The 18,978-nt window shown below is 40.2% G+C and overlaps 1 protein-coding gene across 12 annotated transcripts in view; it reads right to left on the bottom strand.

The window, feature by feature from the left end:
• The window catches only part of LOC149817347 (uncharacterized), a 67,100-nt gene extending 48,578 nt beyond the window's left edge, over positions 1–18,522 (bottom strand). The window contains exons 1-7 of one of the 12 annotated variants that reach the window (XM_089987924.1): positions 18,378–18,522; positions 10,383–10,489; positions 10,196–10,240; positions 9,211–9,321; positions 8,714–8,770; positions 8,533–8,603; positions 7,703–7,802 (exon numbers count right to left, since the gene is read on the bottom strand). In XM_089987924.1, coding sequence (XP_089844050.1) covers positions 7,703–7,802; positions 8,533–8,603; positions 8,714–8,770; positions 9,211–9,321; positions 10,196–10,240; positions 10,383–10,460 — 462 coding nt within the window. In that variant the 5' untranslated portion in view covers positions 10,461–10,489; positions 18,378–18,522. Of the gene's footprint in view, positions 1–7,702; positions 7,803–8,532; positions 8,604–8,713; positions 9,133–9,210; positions 9,322–10,195; positions 10,241–10,382; positions 10,490–10,634; positions 11,658–18,377 lie in introns of those variants that run through there. The other 11 variants (XM_089987925.1, XM_089987923.1, XM_089987926.1 and 8 more) reach the window with 11 other exon arrangements.
• Between the last annotated feature and the right edge of the window lie 456 nt (positions 18,523–18,978).

Raw genomic sequence — 18,978 nt, 5'->3', positions numbered from 1 at the left:
CCCCCCACGCTTCGGAAGCGCGACATTTCGCGCTTCCGAAGCGCGCTTCCCCTTTTAGCTAGGCGCTTCCGGTAACTCTGGGTAAAACCCCTGCCGCCTGTGAGGAGGGTTCCGGCAGGGGGTTTTGGGGCCCCTGCCTGCCCTTTTGACTCTACCAGGGAGGGTCGAGACCCCTCCCTGCCTCCTGTTCCTCTAAGGAACCGACAGGGACCTTTGGTGTCTGTCTCGTTTTCTGTTAAGCAAATCGACAGGGGCCTTTGGCCCTTGGCTCCTCTCCCAAATGTCGCAGAGGGGCTATTGGACCCTGCGTCTCTCTGTCTTTGCCCTTTTTTTGTTGCTATTCCAGCAGGGGCCGAAGGCCCCTGCCCCTTTTACTGTTCCAGCAGGGGCCATCGGCCCCTGCCCTTTGTACTTTCCCAGCAGGGGCCGATGGCCCCCTGCTTTTCTTTTCTTTTAAGATTTCCAATAGGGACCGAAGGCCCCTGTCTTTTTAAAATAACCAGCGGGGGCCGATGGCCCCTGCACCTATTCTTTGATGGCAAGAGTCGTTCGGCCCTGCCCCAGCCCTATGTATTGGAGAAGTTGAGTCTTCTCCTTATTTTTGCTTTTGTCTTGGCTGCGTGTTAATATCGCATATTTGCAGCTACGACGGATCCCGCTCGCGCTCCGCGATCCGAGCCATCAATCGTGTACACCCGCAGACGCCAGCAAGCTTGCAACTCTCCGAGGTAGGGGAAGATTGCACGGAAGACTTGGATAATTGAATTAAGTTCAATTAAACTAAAAACGATCATTAAATGAATATATATATACAAATATATATATTTATACGAGTATGCACTTAACTCAAGGACGCGGTTTCGAGATCCTTGCCCTTTACCTTCTGACAGTCTTTACTTGCCGTCGCGCATCGCGTTGAAATCTTGCATTGCACTCCTGCTTACAGTTTTTACTTGTCGTCGCGCATCGCGTCGAGATCTTGTGTTGCACTCCTGCTTACAATTTTTACTTGCCGTCGCACATCGTGTCGAAATCTTGCATTGCACTCTTGCTTACAATTTTTACTTGCTGTCGCGCATCGCGTCGAGATCTTGCGTTGCACTCCTGCTTACAGTTTTTACTTGCCGTCACGCATCGCGTCGAGGTTTAACGTTGCACTTCTGCTTACCGCCTTTACCTTGCCATCGCGCTTTGCGCCTAGGCTCTTGCTTTTGCATGTGTTGATATTGCCTTGCTATTGCAGATGACGTGCAGGTTCTTGCTCTTTGCGTATGCCTTAAAGGCATCCTCTGGAGGATGCAAGGGGCATTTACCACTCTCTCTCTTGCGACGAGAGTTGAGTTGGGAGCTAGCATTCCATCCTCATCTAAGGAGAGGGATACCTCGCAAGGATCCTGACTCTTCGAGTACGCAATTCTGCAGACGAGTTGGGGTTCGAGCAAACTTCTTAGCAGAGGTTCTGTTGAGAAACTTGTATCCCGTCTATCGAGGCCGGTATCGAGTCATGCGAGGCATGTAGATACCCCGACAGTGGATGAGATTCTAGAAAATCACATGCATAATATTGGCACAAGGTACTTGATGCAGAACAGAACCGGGTCCGGTCTCAACAGAATGACCCAGGCCAACACCAATGGGACGATGGAGACTCATCAGAACGAATGTCTGAAGCATGCATACGCACGTCAACAATGTTCCAGCTCGACAGCGTTTCAGCACGTCGACAGCATCAGGTTTGTCTCGGGTCCAAGGATTGGACCCGAGATCCAGATCCGTTAGCAACCTTTTAAATACCCTATTCTAGGGTTGCGTGAGGGGGAGAGAAAATATCAATACTGCAGCAGCCTTTTCCTTTATGTTTTTTTTTCTGAGTTTCTTTCTTTAACGCACAGTCGGCAACAACCTTTGTCTTCCTTTTCTGTTTCTTTATTACTTTCCTGTCAACCTTTTCATTACTTTAAAGATCTGTCAGTTTTGATTGCAGCAGCCTGGGGTTTTCCCCTTTCTCCATTATTTTGTCTTTCTGGCATTTATTCCTTTTTGTCTCATTCAGCAGCTTTTCTTTTCATGTCTTTATTTCTCTGTCACGTCAGTTTGCAACAACTTTATTTTTTTTTATTGCTTCCTTTGTTGCCTTTGGTTTTATTTCCCATTGTTTGTTTCAAAGCCTATTGAATAAAATCAGCAGTCCAACACCGTTAGTTTACGGTGATCTCTTTACTCATTTTGGCACATCGCACGATCGTGGAAGTTATGCCCCTACTTGCTACACCTCAACTGCATCACCGAATCCGATCTTCACATTGCATCACAGTGATCGAAACTCCGATGTCCACGCTGCATCAACGAGTGTAGACGCCAGCATCCATTAGCGAGAGTTATCGGTTCCCTCATTGCATCAAAATGGTATCAGAGCCCAGCCCCTCCTTCGTTAACGGCATGACGCAAGAAGCGAGGAACGGTCCTAAGAGCAGAAATGTGTGAAAGGAGATCATGAAGCGGATGCTCAACAAGTTGACGGAGATACAGGAAGATATGTTATCCCTAAAAAAGGAGGTAGCCGGTCTGTCGAAGCGCATGGATGGGGTCAAAGCACGGATGGATGCGCTTGAATCCAAGATGGATGCGCACGCAGTGCAATTAAACCAGTTAGGCACGCGCGCGGTTAATCATGTTGATACTACCATCGTCGATCCAACCCCGATGACGCTCCAGCACACGGCACGACGAGAAAGCGTTAAGAAAACCTTGCACAGGGAAGCAAGTTGTGGCAGTTCTACCCATCCTGTACCTTCCCTCCATCTCGAATCAGTTGCGACCCTGGGTCGCCCATGTCCAGGTACCCTCCAACTGAACTATCAAGGTGCGAATGCACCCCAACAATGGCAGCGAGCCCCTGCAACTGCATCGCAGGCTGGGCCCGAGCTGCCGGACCACAACGTTACGCTGGTTCCTGTCCCAGGCCTGAGCTTGTGGCCTTGCGCTGGGGAGCTCGCACCACAAGGTGGGTCGGGCCTGCAGGGTCCCGACGTGCAACCAGATGACATTAAGGCGGGCCTGCGTAGGGTTGTTGGTCGCGCGACCATCCAGCAGGTGGTGTCATATCCATCATGGTTTCTTGATGCATTCAATTATGTCATTTCAACAAATATGGATGTCTTAAATTTGCATATCGGTGGACCTGATTACTTAGACCTTCCATTGGTCGAAACGGGTTGGGAGTTGACTGCAAATAATATTATTATGGTTTCGACTATTGGGAATGACGAGCCTCTTTACGAAACATTGAACACTCCATCAATAATTGATCTTTTGAAGCCGTTTGGGTTTGCTTTTGGGAACAAGATCCTGAACGGGGATTTCTCTATGGACGGTGAGCAAAGCCACTATGCATTCGGGGCAGATATAGTGAAGTTTTCAAAAGGTGGTCCAGTTTTTGGTAAGCATGCTTGTATTGCTGGGATTCTAGCCAAACCCTTAAGATCGCGTACTGGAGGGACAAAAATTTAGCTTATGCTTCCAGAGAGTGTCATAGCAGATGCTACAGACGATCAATTTCAAAATAAATCTACAGGCTTTGATTTGGAGTCGTCCAGGAATATCGCTATATGTTGCCTATCGTCAATGTGTCTGATTTATATGCATATCGTGGTAACAACAAGTCGTTAGAGCCGACTTCTTCCCAACCAGGGGAGAATGATGAAGAGCAGAACCGGGTCTGGTCTCTACAGAATGACCCATGCCAACACCAATGGGATGGTGGAGACTCATCAGAACGAAGGTCTGAAGCATGCACACGCACGTCAACAATGTTCCAGCTCGACAGCGTTTCAGCACGTCGACAACATCGGGTTTGTCTCGGGTCCAAGGATTGGACCCAAGATCCAGATCCATTAGCAACCTTTTAAATACCCTATTCTAGGGTTGCGTGAGGGGGGGGGGGAGAAAATATCAATACTGCAACAGCCTTTTCCTTTATGTTTTTTTTTCTGAGTTTCTTTCTTTAACGCACAGTCGGCAACAACCTTTGTCTTCCTTTTCTGTTTCTTTATTACTTTCCTGTCAGCCTTTTCATTACTTTAAAGATCTGTCAGTTTTGATTGCAGCAGCCTGGGGTTTTCCCCTTTCTCCATTATTTTGTCTTTCTGGCATTTATTCCTTTTTGTCTCATTCAACAACTTTTCTTTTCATGTCTTTATTTCTCTGTCACGTCAGTTTGCAACAACTTTATTTTTTTTATTGCTTCCTTTGTTGCCTTTGGTTTTATTTCCCATTGTTTGTTTCAAAGCCTATTGAATAAAATCAACAGTCCTGCACCGTTAGTTTACGGTGATCTCTTTACTCATTTTGGCACATCGCACGATCGTGGAAGTTATGCCCCTACTTGCTACACCTCAAGTGCATCACAGAATCTGATCTTCACGTTGCATCATAGTGATCAAAACTTCGATGTCCATGTTGCATCAACGAGTGTCGACGCCAACATCCATTAGCGAGAGTTATCGGTTCCCTCACTACAACAGTACTGTTGTTTCAAAAGATAAAGAATGTCAGAAGTAAAGTTGATAAACATTACATCTTTGTGAAACACTCCTGTTGAGGCTTCTATTAAGGAGCTATACCCCCTTCATCCTAGAGCACTTGTAGTCGTGCACGACACGTCTAGTAATGCGATGATCGGATGAGACGGTTATGCGACCTCGAATAGTGCTAAATGCACAATGCTGTAATCACATAAAATGGCCTCACATTCGCCTTCACAGGCAAGATGCTCGAGTGAGTTAAAGACCACAACATAAAATGGGTCGTTAGTTAAGCAACTCCTAACGCACCCATTCGCTTCTTGTTGTCTGTCAAGGGAGAGGACAAAGCGGTACAAAACTCCATGGACAGGTTGTTAACAACCACCCTACGGGCAATGATCTGGCCTCCCCAGTCATTGGAGTTAGGGGAAAGAGGCTACAATAGTTAGCTCAACACTTCTGCAGAAGTTGGATGCATCCGTGGCACTGCTTTTCAGCCTTTGGGGAATCCTCTCTTGGCTAAAGTCGTCCCTTTAGGAGCAGACTCAACTAACTATTCAGGTTATTCAAAATACATAGAATAACAGACGCCCGAACTAGTCTCAGTTGTTTTTACGTTTTGCCTGCGCGTACCCTCAGGCCAGTAATATCGAAACATAAAGTCTGTTCACACTGGTTGTTGGGTCGTGAGATTCGCTTGCACTACAGATTCACTTGCACTACTGACTCGCTTGCACTAATTATTCGCTTGCACTACTCACTCGCTTGTACTACTTACGCGTTTGCACTATTCATCTGCTTGCATTGCTTACCTGTTTAACTACATAACCTACTGAATTAAATGTACATAATTCAGTTTCTTGTAGTCTCTCTTGTGCACCTACTAGTTTTTCGCGAAACTAACTCATTCTATGGGTACAAGTGATGATTATGTACACCACGGGCGATGGCGCGATGACAAGATGGCTCCAAGACTTTCTTCTTCCTGCTCTTAGCTCGCGTCCTGGATGTTTGGGGTTTCATAACGGATTTTCCTTGGGATATCCGAATTTTGTACTATTTGGAGAACTTCTTAAATGAAAGTGGTTTTTCTAAGTGTTTGCAAGTAGCATGGGTTGTGCGCTTTGATTCTTTTAGCTAACGCGCCCAAAGTTGTCAGCTTGCCTTTCTGAAATTAACAAAAGAATAGTCTTCCGCTGATTTCATAAACCATCTCTGAGATAAAGAGACTCCTTTTTAGTCTCTCGTCTGTTTCTCTGAAAGGTTTGCAAAGTTTGAAATTTTGGGGCGTTACAGGTAGCAAACCACGACTACCCTGAACTTGTGCTCCCCTACCTCTGCCACGCCCTCTTCGTGCACGATCAACAGTTATCCCCGTGGCAAGAACATCATGATGGATGATTGTCCTGGTGGGGCATCAGAGATGCTTTTCAATGACATCTCGTACTGGAACAGTTTAGCACGTAAATCTTCAAAACTAGGTAACGTCGGCAAACACAATAAAGAAGTCACAAGAACGTGATACTCTGATCCCAAGGCATTCAGTGTCTGTTGCACTTTTTCTTTATCTGACACTGGATATCCAACAATGGCTAATTGATCTGTGATGCTCTTGACTTGATTTAAAAATTCAATAATGGTCATTGTCCTCTTTTTTAAGAGTTGAAATTCACGCTTGAAAAATAACACCTTAGCCTCTGATATCTGAGAGTAGGTCTAAGCTAGAGTCTCCCACAATACCTTGGATGTGCAATCATCAGAAATAAAAACCAATACTTCTTGTGATAATGTGGAAGTGATGTACGCGATAAGAGCCTGATCAAGCTTCATTCAACCAACAAATGCAGGGTTGCGAATGATGTTTGACAAACCTCCACCCTCTTTTGCTTCTTGTGTGATGAATTCTGCAGGTGGTGGAGTGGAGCTATCCAAATGACCTGAAAGGTCTTGACTGCGAATGAAAGGAGTAATCTGCCTCTTCCAAGTTAAATAATTATTTGTGTTTAACTTTTCAGAAACTAGTTGTCCAAGAAAATTGGAGGAAAGGCCCGAGTTGACTGAACTATCCATTTACAGGTTTGTAACAGAAAACAACCTTACGACAGAAATGAGACTGATATCATAAAGTTGCAGCTTTATGACAGAACTTGGCACACAAAGAGAAGAAAGAAAAATTGTGTCTCGACAGAACTTTAAATAATTAGGTAAGAGGAAGATGAGGAACACAGTAAATCACTATTGGCGATAAACTGAAAGCACAATAAATTGCGATACAATAAATCGCTATTGACGATAAGCAGAAACACAGGGAATCGCTATTGGCGATAAACATAAATCATAGTAAATCGCTATTGAGCATTCACTCAAGAGAAAGAGTTACGTGCTTGAGCAAAGCTTGAGCGCACAAAGAGAAAGACTACAAGAAGGAAGGGACAACAGATTTGTGTAAGGGGCACAACAGATCTGATTCAACCAGGTATGGGATATGAGGACAGATGAGGAAGGAACAGGTGTGATCTAGATCAGACGAGATGCGTGAAGCAGGAAAACGCGAGGTAGAGGGAGACCAGATAAAATTAAGAAAACTTGACCTGATGACGAGGAGGACTCAACATTTCACATTCCCGATGAAGAACCTTCTTACGCCCAGAGATATTGCTGCTCTAATACTATGATAAAACTATTGAAAGAATCGAAGAATCGGTGAGAGAGAGAGGAGAGAGAGAGAGAGGAGAGAGAGAACTCAGCCTTTTGGGAATCGGCAACCACTATTTTTCTTCTTGCTGCATTAATCCTTCATTAAGATTAATAGGGTTACAAACAATTTTACATGGACAAAACTGCCCTTTACAAGAAATACATATTACACATACATATATAAGAAGCTGTATCGGATATGGATTCTCTACTGGACTCATATTTGATCCATATTCTAATAGCCCCAACTTGATCTGGCCACCTCTAATGACGTTAATGTTAATCATGGTCTGAGCATTAGATACCAATTCCCTCACCCACCCAGAAAAACGACGACCAATGCCAAAATTGGATAACATTTGAAATAAGAAGGGCCAATGCACAAAATCAAAGGCTTTATAAAAATCTAATTTAAGAGCTGACCACTAGGATGTAAAGAATGAGAGAGAGAGAGAGGTGGAGTTTAAAGGTTAAAGGCTTACAGAGAATTGATTTGCCAAGACGGCTTCCTCTTTCCATTCAGCAGGGAACAATTGCCATCGTTGGAACTCGCCTTTATAGTTTCTGCCGATGCTTCCTGCACTGAGAGAGAGACAATTGTATCCAATTTTAATCAGTCACTCCTCAAGAAGCCGTGCATGGAAAAGCAGGCAAGCCTATAAACCAGCTGGAATCTGAATAAAGATTTTGATGAGCTCGGGCTCGGCTCTGTTATGAATGAGCCAAGCCCGCAAGCCTATAGCTTTAGGCGGGTTTAGTTAAAACGAGCTAAAAACTGTGCTTGGAAAAAGCTCAATTTGGCTTTTGGCAGCTTTCATAAAACCTGTGGACGATATCAAAAAATTCAGAAAAGTGGTCTGTTTCTGAAATTAGCGGCAAAAAGTTGTTTCTTAATGAAATTTTCCCTATACAATAAGATGGTAACTGGTATGAAGAGAGCAGATTCAGCGATGGGCCAAACAATTCCGGTTCCTCCCCTTCCTGCCTCTCAGGAGGACAGATTATGTGTTTTGAAATCACCACCGTCCATACTTCAATCATCGCCATCAGTTGTGAAAATGATGACATCGGCACTTTTTGGTGTGCCCCGCTGTTTGCATAATGAATGGTGGTGATTGAAGTGATGGACCATGGTAATTTCAAAATACAAAAAGTTTGTCTTTTGTCAAATCACCTGATCTGTTATCGTTCCAACAGAGAGATTCTCTTGTTAAGATGGAGCAACAAATACAAAAACAGAATTGAAAGGCCTATCTGAAAATTTAAAAAATTGCAGAATTGAAGAAGCAAATAAAATAAATCAAGCAAATACCCGATGCCACCAAGGGGAACACCTTGGCAAGGCAGGATCTTGGTGGGATTGAATAAATCGTTTATTGGCTTCTGCAACCCACCCCCCAAAAAACAACAACAACAACAACAACAATGAGTTGGTACATTCACTGAAACAAAGTTAATGTAATTAAAACTTTAAAATAGGGGAATTCTTATACCCGTCCTTTGGATGTTTCTCTTTTGATATAACGCCACAGACGAAAACCCATGGGGGCCTTCGTGAGTTCAAAAGGTTACATGCCAGACAAATCAAACAAGAATAAAGTAAGCTCCACAAACGAGTGATCAATTTACAAAACAGTATTCAATTTCACAAGGGTTTTGCTCATCTGGTAGGGGCTACTCGTGAACATCAACCAAGCTGATGGGAAGTCGCTCGCGGGCAAGAAGGACCTGGGGTTTTCACACCGATTCTCTTGAATGAACGAGGCGGTTTTCCTCGATTGTCCAAAAAAAATTATTTTTTGAAAGGCACGCTGGGGTTAGGCAGACCCCTACCAGTTATACAAATATACCATTGGGATTCGAACTTGCAACGTCCCAAGTCCCAACACAAGGTGGCGTCCACTAGCTGCTCCTACGAGACAAGCGGAGCTCCCATTGGTAAATAACAAAAACAATTATAACACCCAGAAACGGTGCAACTAAAATGTACCATCTTCAACATCTCCAATTTGCTCAGTGTGAACTCTGGTGCAATTTCGACCTCTGCATTTATTTTCCGTTGCCATGTCAATGAGGCAGGAACCCCTGGATCAACCGTTGCCTGGAAAAAAGAGATAGAATTATTCAGTATGACAACAGAGACTACTAATCCATTAGATGGTTCTAAAGAGCTAAAAAGCATTCGGGAGTGCAATTTTGGGGTCAATTCCACTGATGCAGTTTATCACCTAAGGTAGGGCTCAATGTGATTCATCTTGATGGACAAAAATAAAAAAAGGAAGAGGGACTTTACAGGCATTGACAAAGAATGTGGTACTTTTTTTCTTTTTGTGGTTTGTGGAAAAGAAATATAGATGAAAAGCCTCCACAAAGTGAAATGGTCCACTGTTTTTCATTAAAATTCCCTCTAACTTAGATGTTTGCCACCGGCAAGCGGGTGAGGCAGCAGAAACATCCTATTCTTGTTTATATTTCCCATAAGATTAGCAGAAGCGTACTGATGAAAGAGGAAAAATATTACACAAACATTCCTAAATTGCATACCAAGAAAAGGAAAAATATTGGCTACACCCTATTGCGTACCATAGTCTCTAATAAAAATCACTCACTTTTTTGTTTGTTTTTTCTGGATCATGCCATGCCATATGATCTACATGGTTTGTTTAGACAAAAACATGTTTCGGATTATCTTAATCTCGTTTTTTAAGAGTTTCAAAAATCTATACCGCACAGAATATACCAATATTTTGTGTTTAAAAAATTCATATTTTTACATAGAAAGTGTTCGAAGTTTTATGCCTACACATAAAGAATGAAGATTCTCATCAACTGACTCCTTGAGTTTGTTAGACTCGGAAGTGAACAAGGTCGAAACTTGGTGTACTCTCAGGTGGGTAGGGAGAACCTCAAGAGATTTTACCAACTACAGACCTACCATGAGTGGTTTGTGATGGGGAGCTTTTTACTTGGCTTACCATGTAGATCTGGTGACTGCATTGTAGTGATCTGCCTAACCTCAGCTTATTTATCAAACAAAAAAGAAGAGAGAAAAATACCAATGTGAGATCGAGTGGAGCACCGTGATAACACGTTTCCCTTCTTCACAGAGGACGTTCCCACCAATAGCTACCAAATTTCATATCAAAAGCAAAGAAGAATTACCTGTGAACCTTTGGACAAAGCAATAGGACTCTCGGCACAAAGATGCTGGTGTTCTTCAATGCAACCATTTCCCTCCATGCCTAGCAGCTTATCACCACCTACTAAAGCTTTACATGAGTAAATATTAGCAGCAACAAGAACAAATAAAGGGGAGCAGCTAACTAACAGGTAGCATAATAAATTATAATTATTACCACCACCGTGTTAAAAGGCACACTGCATATTCAACAATACAGAGAAACCAGAATATACTTGGTTCTACATTTGCCTACATCCACGGAGGAAACGACTCTCATCTTTCTCATATATGTCAATGATAATTTTGTTACAAGGCAGCACCAACAAATAACAAACTCAAGAATCTTCCTGGATAGCTACTAATAAAGTAAAAGTGGTAACTTTACAAGATAAGCATGAAAAGGTATAAGCATGAAAAGGGCAAGAGTAACCGTCGGCTACGAATAGGAAGATATCCTATTAAAAAACTCACCAACAATCTCCCCGATATCGATCTGTCCCAACTTGTTTATAATATCAAGGTGTTTCTTTCTTCTCAGGGCTTTAGTAAAAACGTTAGCAAGTTGATCTTGACTTCTGACATGGGGAGTTCTAATAACTTGAGTCAGAATTTTCTCTCGAACAAAATAATAATCCAACTCAATATACTTTGTTCTCTCATGAAATACTAGATTAACTCTAATGTGAATGACAACTTAATTATCGCACCTTAACTTCATAGGTTCATCAACTTTAATTCTTAGGTCTAATCACGGGGACTTGATTCATACGAGTTCACAGGTTTCAAGAGCTATAGAGTGATATTTTGCTTCAGCACTCAATCGAGCAACAACATTTTATTTCTTATTGCACCAAAATACAAGATTGCCTCCAATGAACATACAATATCCAGATGTGGATCTCTTATCATTTGGATCGTCAGCCCAATCTGCATCAATATATCCAATAATATTTAAACTATCATTTTTTCCATCAAGATTCCCTTTCTGTCATTCCTTTTAGATACCTAAGGATTCTGTAGGCTGCCTCAAGATGAGATTCTTTGGGTTCATGCATGAACTGACTTATTAGGTTGACTTCATATGTTATATCCGATCGTATAACAGTGAGGTAAATGAATTGACCTACAAGTCTTTGAAACTCGCCAACATCTGCCATTGGTTTTCCATCATATTTTCTTAGCTTGTTGCTAGAGTCAACCAAGTGTCTGTTGGCTTGGCGCCAAGCATCCTTGTATCTTTGAGAAGATCCACTATATATTTTCTTTGGCAAACGGATACTCCTTTACTTGAATGGGCGACCTCTAACCCAAGAAAATATCTTAGCACTCCCAAGTATTTTATTTCAATTTTTTTTATGAAGACTCTTCTTTACTTGCTCGATCAAGACTTCATCATTTCCTGTTATGATTATGTCATCCACATTTACAAGGATGATAGCAGTTTTGGATTTCTGAATTGAGACAAATATAGAGTGATCAACTGTGCTTCTTTTAAAACCCATTTCAGTAAGAGCCATACTTAACGTAGCGAACCAAGCTCAAAGAGACTGTTTTAGTCCATAAAGGGCCTTTTTTAATCTGTAGGTGGCCTTTTCTCTGTCTCGCACTTGATATCTTGGGGGTAATTTCATATATATTTCTTCTTCAAGATCTCCGTGAAGGAAAATATTTTTCATATCAGATTGAAACATTTTCCAATTCTTATTCGCGATAATCGATAAAAGAATTCTTATAGAATTCATTTCAGTTATAGGTGCAAAAGTTCCAGTATAATCAATTCTCTTTATTTGAGTATAGCCTTTCGCTACCAATCTTGCTTTATACTGTTTAAGAGTCATTGCTGTTATACTTGATCTTATAAATCCAACGACATCCTACAAGTTTTTTTTCTTCAGGACAATAGACTATTTCTCAAGTACTATTTTTTTGAGAGTTTGAATTTCCTCTGCCAATGCTTTTCACCATTTAGCATCAAGATTGGCTTCTTGAAAAGTGTTGAGTTCACGATGAGCATAGACACTCAGGGCATAGGATATATAAGATGATGAGAGGCCTTTGAGGGAGAAATAATTTTGGATGGGGTGAGACGTGGAATTAAGAGACGAAGAAGATGCCAAATAGGTGGAGAAATCATTTAGCCGTTCAGGTAATCTGAAAATTCAACTAGATCTTCTAATGAAAGCAACATTTGGAGTATTATTAGAATTCGGTTCATCAACAACATTGTTCTGGATTGACTCGATTTGGATGCTGAGAGTCATATTATGCGACTTTTGAAGATTTGGAGCAGAAAATCCACCGAGGTGGTATCCCATGTGGTAAGCGGGGTCTTGTGCCAAACTAAGGGCACAGGTTCCGCATGGGGCAGGTGGGAAAAAATCATTCATGAATTGTTGGGCTGCTGATTTAGCTGTATCTGTCGGATACCGATATTCAACTGAATCGTTCTATATAGACTAATAAAAAATAAAAAATTAGTATGTGTCAATCATACATGACAAGTATTAAAACTATTAAAATAATATTTTAAAAATATTTTTGGTATTTTTTAGACTTATTAAAAATTAGCTGAATCGGCCCAACACATGTCGAAATTCTGCCGATAAGGATACTCACCAATACCCAACAACATTGGGTGGGACTTTGCAGGTTGAAAACCCCAGGGGGGTCTGCCTAACCCTAGATAGACTTTTTAAAAAAAAATCATAACTATGGTTATCAAAATAACCACCAATTAAAAATCCAAGGATCTTAAAATCCTTTTTTTTAATATATATATATATATATATATAGAGAGAGAGAGAGAGAGAGAGTCCGGGGCGACCACTGAACTTAAAAAACGAGAATCTTATGGCTTTCTGAAAAGGACAGAATTGGGTCCCACCTCTATTTACTATTATTATTACTATTTTATTATAAAGCTTGGTGGCAGTCAAATCAAATGTCACCCTAATAATGTGTCTCAATAATATACAACAAAATATTCTGGACTCTAAAATGGTGGTGGGCGTTTTTATAGTATAATATTAGGACGGTGCAACGGCCAGTCCACGTAACTGGGCTGTGGGTCACGTAAGGCAGGATGGTCGTGGGCCCCACCCGAGGACAAGGATTCCTCTTGATATATAAAAAACAAAATCAATGAAAATAAATCTTAGGTTCATATCTAAAATAACATGCCTTTATTAAAAAGAAATGCTTTTTTTTTCACAGAGAAAGCTGGGGTTAGGCAGACCCCCACCCATTATAACCGGAGGCCCCCATTGGTTGCATGTGGAAAAAATTACCTAAACCTACTCTGATGCTAAAAAACAAAAAATATTCTTACTATGCAAATAATTTTCTTGTATACTTACAAGATATGACTTATTAACGGATGAATGGGATTCATTGTTTTTGTAATACATGTAATTCATAAAATACTAAAAGCTAGTGAAAATTACTATCACACTATTTTTTTTTGAAACGCAAGCTGGGGTTAGGCCCATCACCAGTTACTATTCAAAAACTTTCCACTGGGGTTTTTAATCCACGGGAAGACGTGCACTGACAACTCCTACCAAGCCACCCCTACCGTTGGTACTGCCACACTATTTCTTTTTTTGAAGGCAAGCAGACCCCTATCAAATATCTCTTAAGCCCCCATGTGTCCCAGGGATTCGAACCTGGGCCTTCAGCTTGGCACAGGACCCCTCTTACCACATGGGATACCACCTCGGTGGTGGTACTGTCACACTATTTGTTGGTAAAACAAAAAAGATCAAAAAATTAATAAGGAAGAAATTATAGGTGGGTTTAAGTTAAAATTTGTTATGTTCCCCAATCTAAATATCTTGGGAAGTAAACGGGTAAAAAGTATTTATCCCAAAAAAGTAGTTATACAAAACAGTTAGGCAAAAGGGAGAGAGAGAGAGAGATTGAATTTTTTTTACAGACAGTAACACTTTTTCTTTAAAGAAAAAATAGACACGTTAACAAACAAATATACATTTACATTCTCAAAATACACATAAAATGTTATTTAAAAATCATAAATAATAAAAAATTTGGTATCGGCAACCCGTATTTCTACTTTTAAATGCTACCCTTTCAAAAAGGAAAAAAAGTGCAACTTGCGCGCTGCGATGAGTTGTTTACTCGAAAAGCTTTGCAGATTTTCTAGGCATATGTCGTATGGATATCCCGTGGGCAGATGAGGTCAATGCATGTAAATCCATTACTCCACCGCAGGGAGGAGACGGGTGTGGGCCTCATTCTCACAGATCCGTGAAACGTGCAGTCGGGAACAAAGGGTTAATAGTCGCTACAATCGTTTGTAGGGAAAGCCACTTAGAAATTTTCAAATTTTTTTTTTTAGTTTTTTTATCCATGCGACGTCATTGATATGAGCTATATATTTTTAAGGCCAAGCAAAAGATGTAAGAAAAGTGATGCAAAATAGAAAACCCTTCCAAAATGAAGAGTTTTAATAAAAAGTATACTTTTTAATAAAAAACATTGCTTCATGGGTGTGGAGATATGTTTCCTATTAAGAAAAAAATTATTTTTACACTCTCCACCACATCTCACCACTATCACCACCACCCACCATCTAACCATCGCCCTCCTCCTCCTCTTTCTCATTTTTTTACATTTTTCCATTTTGGGTTTTTTCATGCTATACACAAAGAGGTGAGAACCTTTTTTTTTGGAAAACTTCTCATATCTAACTTTCTTTTTTTATTAGAGTTTTCCTTTCTTCTAAACGATATTTGAATTGCCGGATCCTACCTGTCTACACGTTTTTCCAGCGACCCAAAAATCAACAGTTGCAAATTAACTCAAAATTAAATAATAATCAATGATCAGTTCGGCTCTTAGATACTCCAACTCAACCTTGTATAGTTGTATTATTTAAAAAAACAAGGAAAGAAAATATCACATGCGTGTCCCGTGTCTTATTTGTCTTTTCAAATATTTATTGCATGGTCTCTCACATGCTTGTCATGAAGACAATTGGAGAGCAGAGAAGGTTCAACGCACCTTGGGCGCCATCAACATAGAAGAAAAAGAAAGGGCACCCCCGAACCCATGGTCTCCACAAGAAATTTTTATGCCATTCATTTTGCAGAAAAATGAACGGTTGAAATTGGCTCAAAGCATGACATTTTTTTTTGACATTTTCAACGTATTTGTTTCTCACGCTTGGGCCCCATTGCAGTGGCTTGTCATCATCAATTGGTGAGGTGTAATATGATTGCACAAATATTTGTGCATCAAGTACCTGATCACCCTCCATCTTGAGGACAGGCCTGTCAGTTGTGAGGCCCAAGGCCTGATGGAGGGCGATCACGTGCTTAATGCACAAATTTTGTGCCATGTGATTGCATCCATTAATTGTCGAGCAAAAAAAACGTCAAGTCAAGTATGTGCATCACACGGCCTACAGGAAATATCCGTGGTCTTCATTACCCACTGTCCACGAAAGCAAAAAAATCTTTATCTAAACTAAGGTGGTAGCAAATTTTTACATAGTAGCTACAGTATAAATACAAGGACCTCGCTTCCCATCCCAAATGCATAAAATACAGCTTCCTAAAGTTTTAAAATTTTTCATTATTTTATTATTTTTTTTATATTACCCTTTTTTATATTTTAGTTTTATATTTTATTTTATTAGAAATTTTTTGCCTCCTTCTAAGCAAAATATAAAAATTTATACTGTCTTCTTTTATATTTTATTTTATTATAAATTATTTTGTCTCTCTTTATATTTTAGTTTTATATCTTATTTTATTATAAAATTTTTTTTGCCCCCCTTTAAGGGGCATCCTGCTTTTGCCAATTGCATTAACTCTCATTTCAGCTACTTAGTTTTCAAAAGGAGCTTTTTTATATAGGCAAACTGGAGTTGACGTCCACCGGTTATACAAGGTATTACAGTTCCAACCAAACAAAAGCCTTAATTAATCAAATGAAAGACGTAAGAATGTCTATTACCAGATTTCTTTTTTCAATAAGAAAAAAAAATCCTACAAATTTCACAGACCAAATAGATAGCGAGTGAAAAGACCAAAGATGAATGGAGAAAACCAGTGGCGGAGCCAGGGGTGGGCGGTCGCCCACCCCAGAATCAGTGGCAGAGCCACATAGTGGCCAGGGTAGGCAGGCACGTGACCACCCTGACCTGAAAAATTCCCCGATATGGGGGGTTCATGGCGAGTAGTGCCCACCCTGACCAGACTACCTGACCTCTTTTACACTGTTTTCCCAACTCTTCTCTTTCTCTCTCAGGGCACGATTATGCAGAAAGTCCATTATTTTCTCGCTATCCATTCTCAATGAAACCCCTTTTTTTCCTTCTAATTTTCAAAATTTCTTGTTGTTGATGCCTAATTTTGGTTCTTCTAGGGTTTTCCTTTTCTAATTCTGCATAGATCAGTTCTTATCGCAGTTGAAGAATCAACAACTTGAGTTAATTTGTTAGGGTTATGGTTTCCTTGTAATGGTTATGATAAAAATTATCCTGAAAATAGAAAAAAGGACTTTAAGGGTTCCTATGAAATGTGCTTCTTGTGACATGATACGGATTTAAGAACCCGATAGAGCACAAGTATGAAATCGTGAGGAAACTGCAAGAAAGGAAGCATAAATGTGGAATGAGTGGAGATGGAGAGAATGTTGCTCCAGCTCTGAAGAAGGCAAATATTGGAATTGTCGTTGCTGATGCTACTAATGCAGCTAGGAGTGCATCTAACATTTTCCCTATAGAACCTGGGCCAGTTTTGAATCAGCATAATGCATGATGTTTGTTAGGGTTTAGGTTAGTTTATTTTTAAATAGCATAAATATTTAATTTAGGTTTTAAAGTTTTTTCTGTTTTTTTAATAAGCATTAGCCATTAAATGAATACTTTATTTTGGTTGGAATATTAGATTTTTTTTTCAATGAGCATAAATCTATGATTTTTTTAGGAATTAGGGTGTTTATTTGGATATTTTCAAATGATGTAAATGTTTAATTATGGTTTTTGAGTTTTTCGTGTTCTTTTCTCTTTTCAATTATCATTAAACATGATTTCATTAATGAATGCTTGATTTTGGTTATCGGTTGTATTTTTGTGTTATTTTGGTTTTTCATATGACATGAATATTTAAGTAGGTATTTTTGTCAATCTTTTTTTTCAATCAACATTAAACAAGATTCCATGAATGTAAGCTTGGTTTTGGTTAGAATTTTAGGGTTTTTTTTTTCAATTAGCTTATTTATGAATGATGTTTATTAGGATTTAGGGTTTTGACTTGGTTTCTTACCATGTGTTTGTGCCCACCCTAGTTTAGGTTCCTAGCTCCGTCACTCAAGAAAACTAAGTTTTTGTCATTTTTGAACTAGAGGACACCATGTCAAATGTCATTGGCTTCACTTTCCACAATGCTTGAGCATTTCATCAATCAGACCTCATATATTTGTTTTTTATAATTTATTTAGTAAATAGTCATATTTTTCGACGAAAAATAAATAACTCAATGCATTTAAAACTCTATTATATAAAGTATTGTGGGTCGTTAATTACTTTTAGGGCTTTCAAAAATGCATTTAAACATAAAAAAAAAATCATAATCCAAAACATGTAGCTCACTAAATGAATGCTAAAAATCTAATATGTAAAGTCTCATTGATGAAAAAGTGGATAGATCGTTAGAGAAGGAACTCCAACGTTTATTATCATGGTTGTAGATTTTGGACCTTTCTTTGGTCAACACAAACTGCAAAAACTCTCATTAGCATTGCCCGATATTATTTCCAATAAAACCCCCCAAATTTCCACAAAATCTCAGAAAAAATGAAGAATCACAATCGCAGAAGGAACTCCTTCCCTTCCGAGAGGGAGAGTTAGGAACAACAAAATCCTTACAAAAGTTTCCGATATAACTTACGTGTGCATTCATTTCCATCAACGGGAGGAAAACTCGCAGGAATAAAGCAAAAAATATTACCTGAAAAAAGGAGAGATGATCTAAGTTTGCTTCCGATCGAAGAGCAATTGAAAGAGAGGGTTATGGAACGATCAAGATTTTCCGGCCAGCGATCGATCGGTCGAACAGCACTCGCCGGTGTTCACCCGTCCTTGGGCTCGATGGACCTGTATTTGGCTTATAAAGGAGATGGATGAATCAAGTACCTAATAAAGTTAACAAATTGATCACCCTCGGACCTGTTGAAACTGACACGAATACCCAACGAAAAAGACATAATTAAATCTTTCTTTTTAATTCTTCCATATTTATAGTGGTAAAAAAAAACCCATCACGAGTAGGGAACCCGTATGGGGATGGACTTATGCTTTCCCCGCCCCGCCCCATCTCCAATCCTTCTTTAGAGATGGCAATGTACAGAGGGGAAACGAGGCCCTGCCCCGCCTCGCCCCGTTTGGACCGGGGATGGAGGATATGAATAGGCGATGAAGGCAGGGATGAAGGTCCGGATTTTGAGATGAGGCAAGGGTGGATACCTTGTCCCCCAGCCCTGCCCCGATCCACTGCCATCCTTATCACCGAGCAAAAAACCCTAAAAGCATTTTTGGGAATAAGGTGTTTT

Source organism: Nuphar pumila, chromosome 14 (assembly GCF_984573655.1).
Source record: "Nuphar pumila chromosome 14, dmNupPumi1.hap1.1, whole genome shotgun sequence".
NCBI lineage: Eukaryota > Viridiplantae > Streptophyta > Magnoliopsida > Nymphaeales > Nymphaeaceae > Nuphar > Nuphar pumila.
Note: the sequence above shows the minus strand (reverse complement) of the source record. Positions and strands in the feature narration are given on the sequence as shown.